The sequence below is a fragment of the Cariama cristata genome, unplaced genomic scaffold (assembly GCF_000690535.1).
Source record: "Cariama cristata isolate BGI_N322 unplaced genomic scaffold, ASM69053v1 scaffold36602, whole genome shotgun sequence".
Taxonomy (NCBI): Eukaryota; Metazoa; Chordata; class Aves; order Cariamiformes; family Cariamidae; genus Cariama; species Cariama cristata.
Genome location: NW_009602724.1, coordinates 11033 through 12637, shown reverse-complemented (window position 1 = coordinate 12637; position 1605 = coordinate 11033). Strand labels below are relative to the sequence as shown.

The window sequence follows — 1605 nt, the reverse complement described above, 5'->3', positions numbered from 1 at the left end:
AGGAAAAAACAAACAGAAAACCACCGCTAAGGAGCATTAACCTGGCTAGTCATCTAGCACTGCACCCCACAAATCTTGACAGATCCTGGCATCACATGCATGCACTTGAGACACCAGCTGGCTGCTACAGTTAAAAAAAAAAAAAAATCAAAGTGAAGTCACAACACTGTCAAAAAAACCAACATAAATTTAAGATCAGCTGAAGGATCAAGGTTATTGCGCAGGTTTTAGACAAGTTCACACCTATCTGGAGTACAGATGATCACAAGGTTACATTTCACTCTGAAAGCTCTTCATACACATTCCATGTGATCTAAGTGATGAAAACGTCCCATTTAAGCAAGTGACCAAAGCAAAACTATTCCTGACGTCTGGCTTTAGGGTATTTCTGTCTGCCATGTGCCTTTTGATACCCACACCTGTATGGCTTAAGGATTTTTTGGGAGCACCCTAGGCACAGGATGGAGAACTGGCTGAATTTTGGCAGCACAGTTGCTAGGATGCCAGGAAGCACTGTTCCCAGCACCATCCATTTGCAACCAAGCATAAAGAGGATCACTAACAGCAGAGGTAGCAGGTTTTGAGGCAAAGCATACCCTGCCACACTACTCCTGAACCCCCAATCACACCCAATTCTACCAACGCATGCCAGGAAACAGGCATTCATTTAGGCAAGCAGGATTAAAGCACTCAAAGGGGAGGGTATAATAAAAAGACTTGCTGGTAGACAACCAGAGAGGTGGGAAAGGGAGGGGCACTGAAGAGCTGCACGCTGGCTCCTACCTCTGCCATGGACATAGGCTGCTTCTCTCTGCTATTTATGTCTTGGGAGGTATCATTTACCTATACCCACCCAAAATCTTTTCATGGGTTTAAAGAGTGCTGGATGTAAGATTCTTCTACTTCCTACGCTGAATGGGCACAGCAAGGGAAGAGAAGACCAAAGCGAAGAACTGGTTTAGTCTAAAGATCAGAATACAAACCTTTAGTGTTCAAGGTTATTACAGAAGAGTAAGGAACAGGGTCTGACTCCATTCCTCTTTCCCACCCACTGGTAAAGGTAACATAGGGACACACACACGCAAAAAAAAAAACACCAAAAAGACACACACTCATCACTGGATCTTTTTTCTGACCATAAAGTCTACCAGCCTTAGAAGCCTTACAAGCATCAGCTTCACACATTCCCACTTCGACTTCATTTGCAGAAGGGCTTTGGCACTAGGCTGAAGCTCACATTTCCCTATTAATTCATCTATGATTAATACAAACACCCAGATAACATATTCTAGTATTTGGGAGGTTTCTTGTTTAGCATCCTTGTAGCATATTCATTTTGTTTAAATAAAAACATTACAAATTCTCAGATAGATCCTAATAAAAACTACAGTTAAGGTTGAAAATGCACACACTCAACCCTCTGCCTTATTTTGTGCATTACTGAAGGCAGCAAAGGTGCCGATGTAAGAATGTGCACTTCTCATTAAGGCAGATATATTTTAAAAATAGCTTACAGCAAACCACAACTTCAGCCTTAAGGATAGAAATTCACATTCGTGTTATTTGTACGAGCTGGCTGTTTTTCAAGAGGAGTTCAGAATCAAA

At 41.9% G+C, this 1605-nt stretch overlaps 1 protein-coding gene across 2 annotated transcripts in view; it reads right to left on the bottom strand.

Moving 5' to 3' along the window:
• The window catches only part of SLC5A3 (solute carrier family 5 (sodium/myo-inositol cotransporter), member 3), a 3978-nt gene extending 3110 nt beyond the window's left edge, over positions 1-868 (bottom strand). Inside the window, exon 1 of one of the 2 annotated variants that reach the window (XM_009694897.1) lies at positions 850-868. In XM_009694897.1, the coding sequence (XP_009693199.1) occupies positions 850-868 (19 nt within the window). Of the gene's footprint in view, positions 1-10; positions 54-849 lie in introns of those variants that run through there. The other variant, XM_009694895.1, reaches the window with a different exon arrangement.
• Between the last annotated feature and the right edge of the window lie 737 nt (positions 869-1605).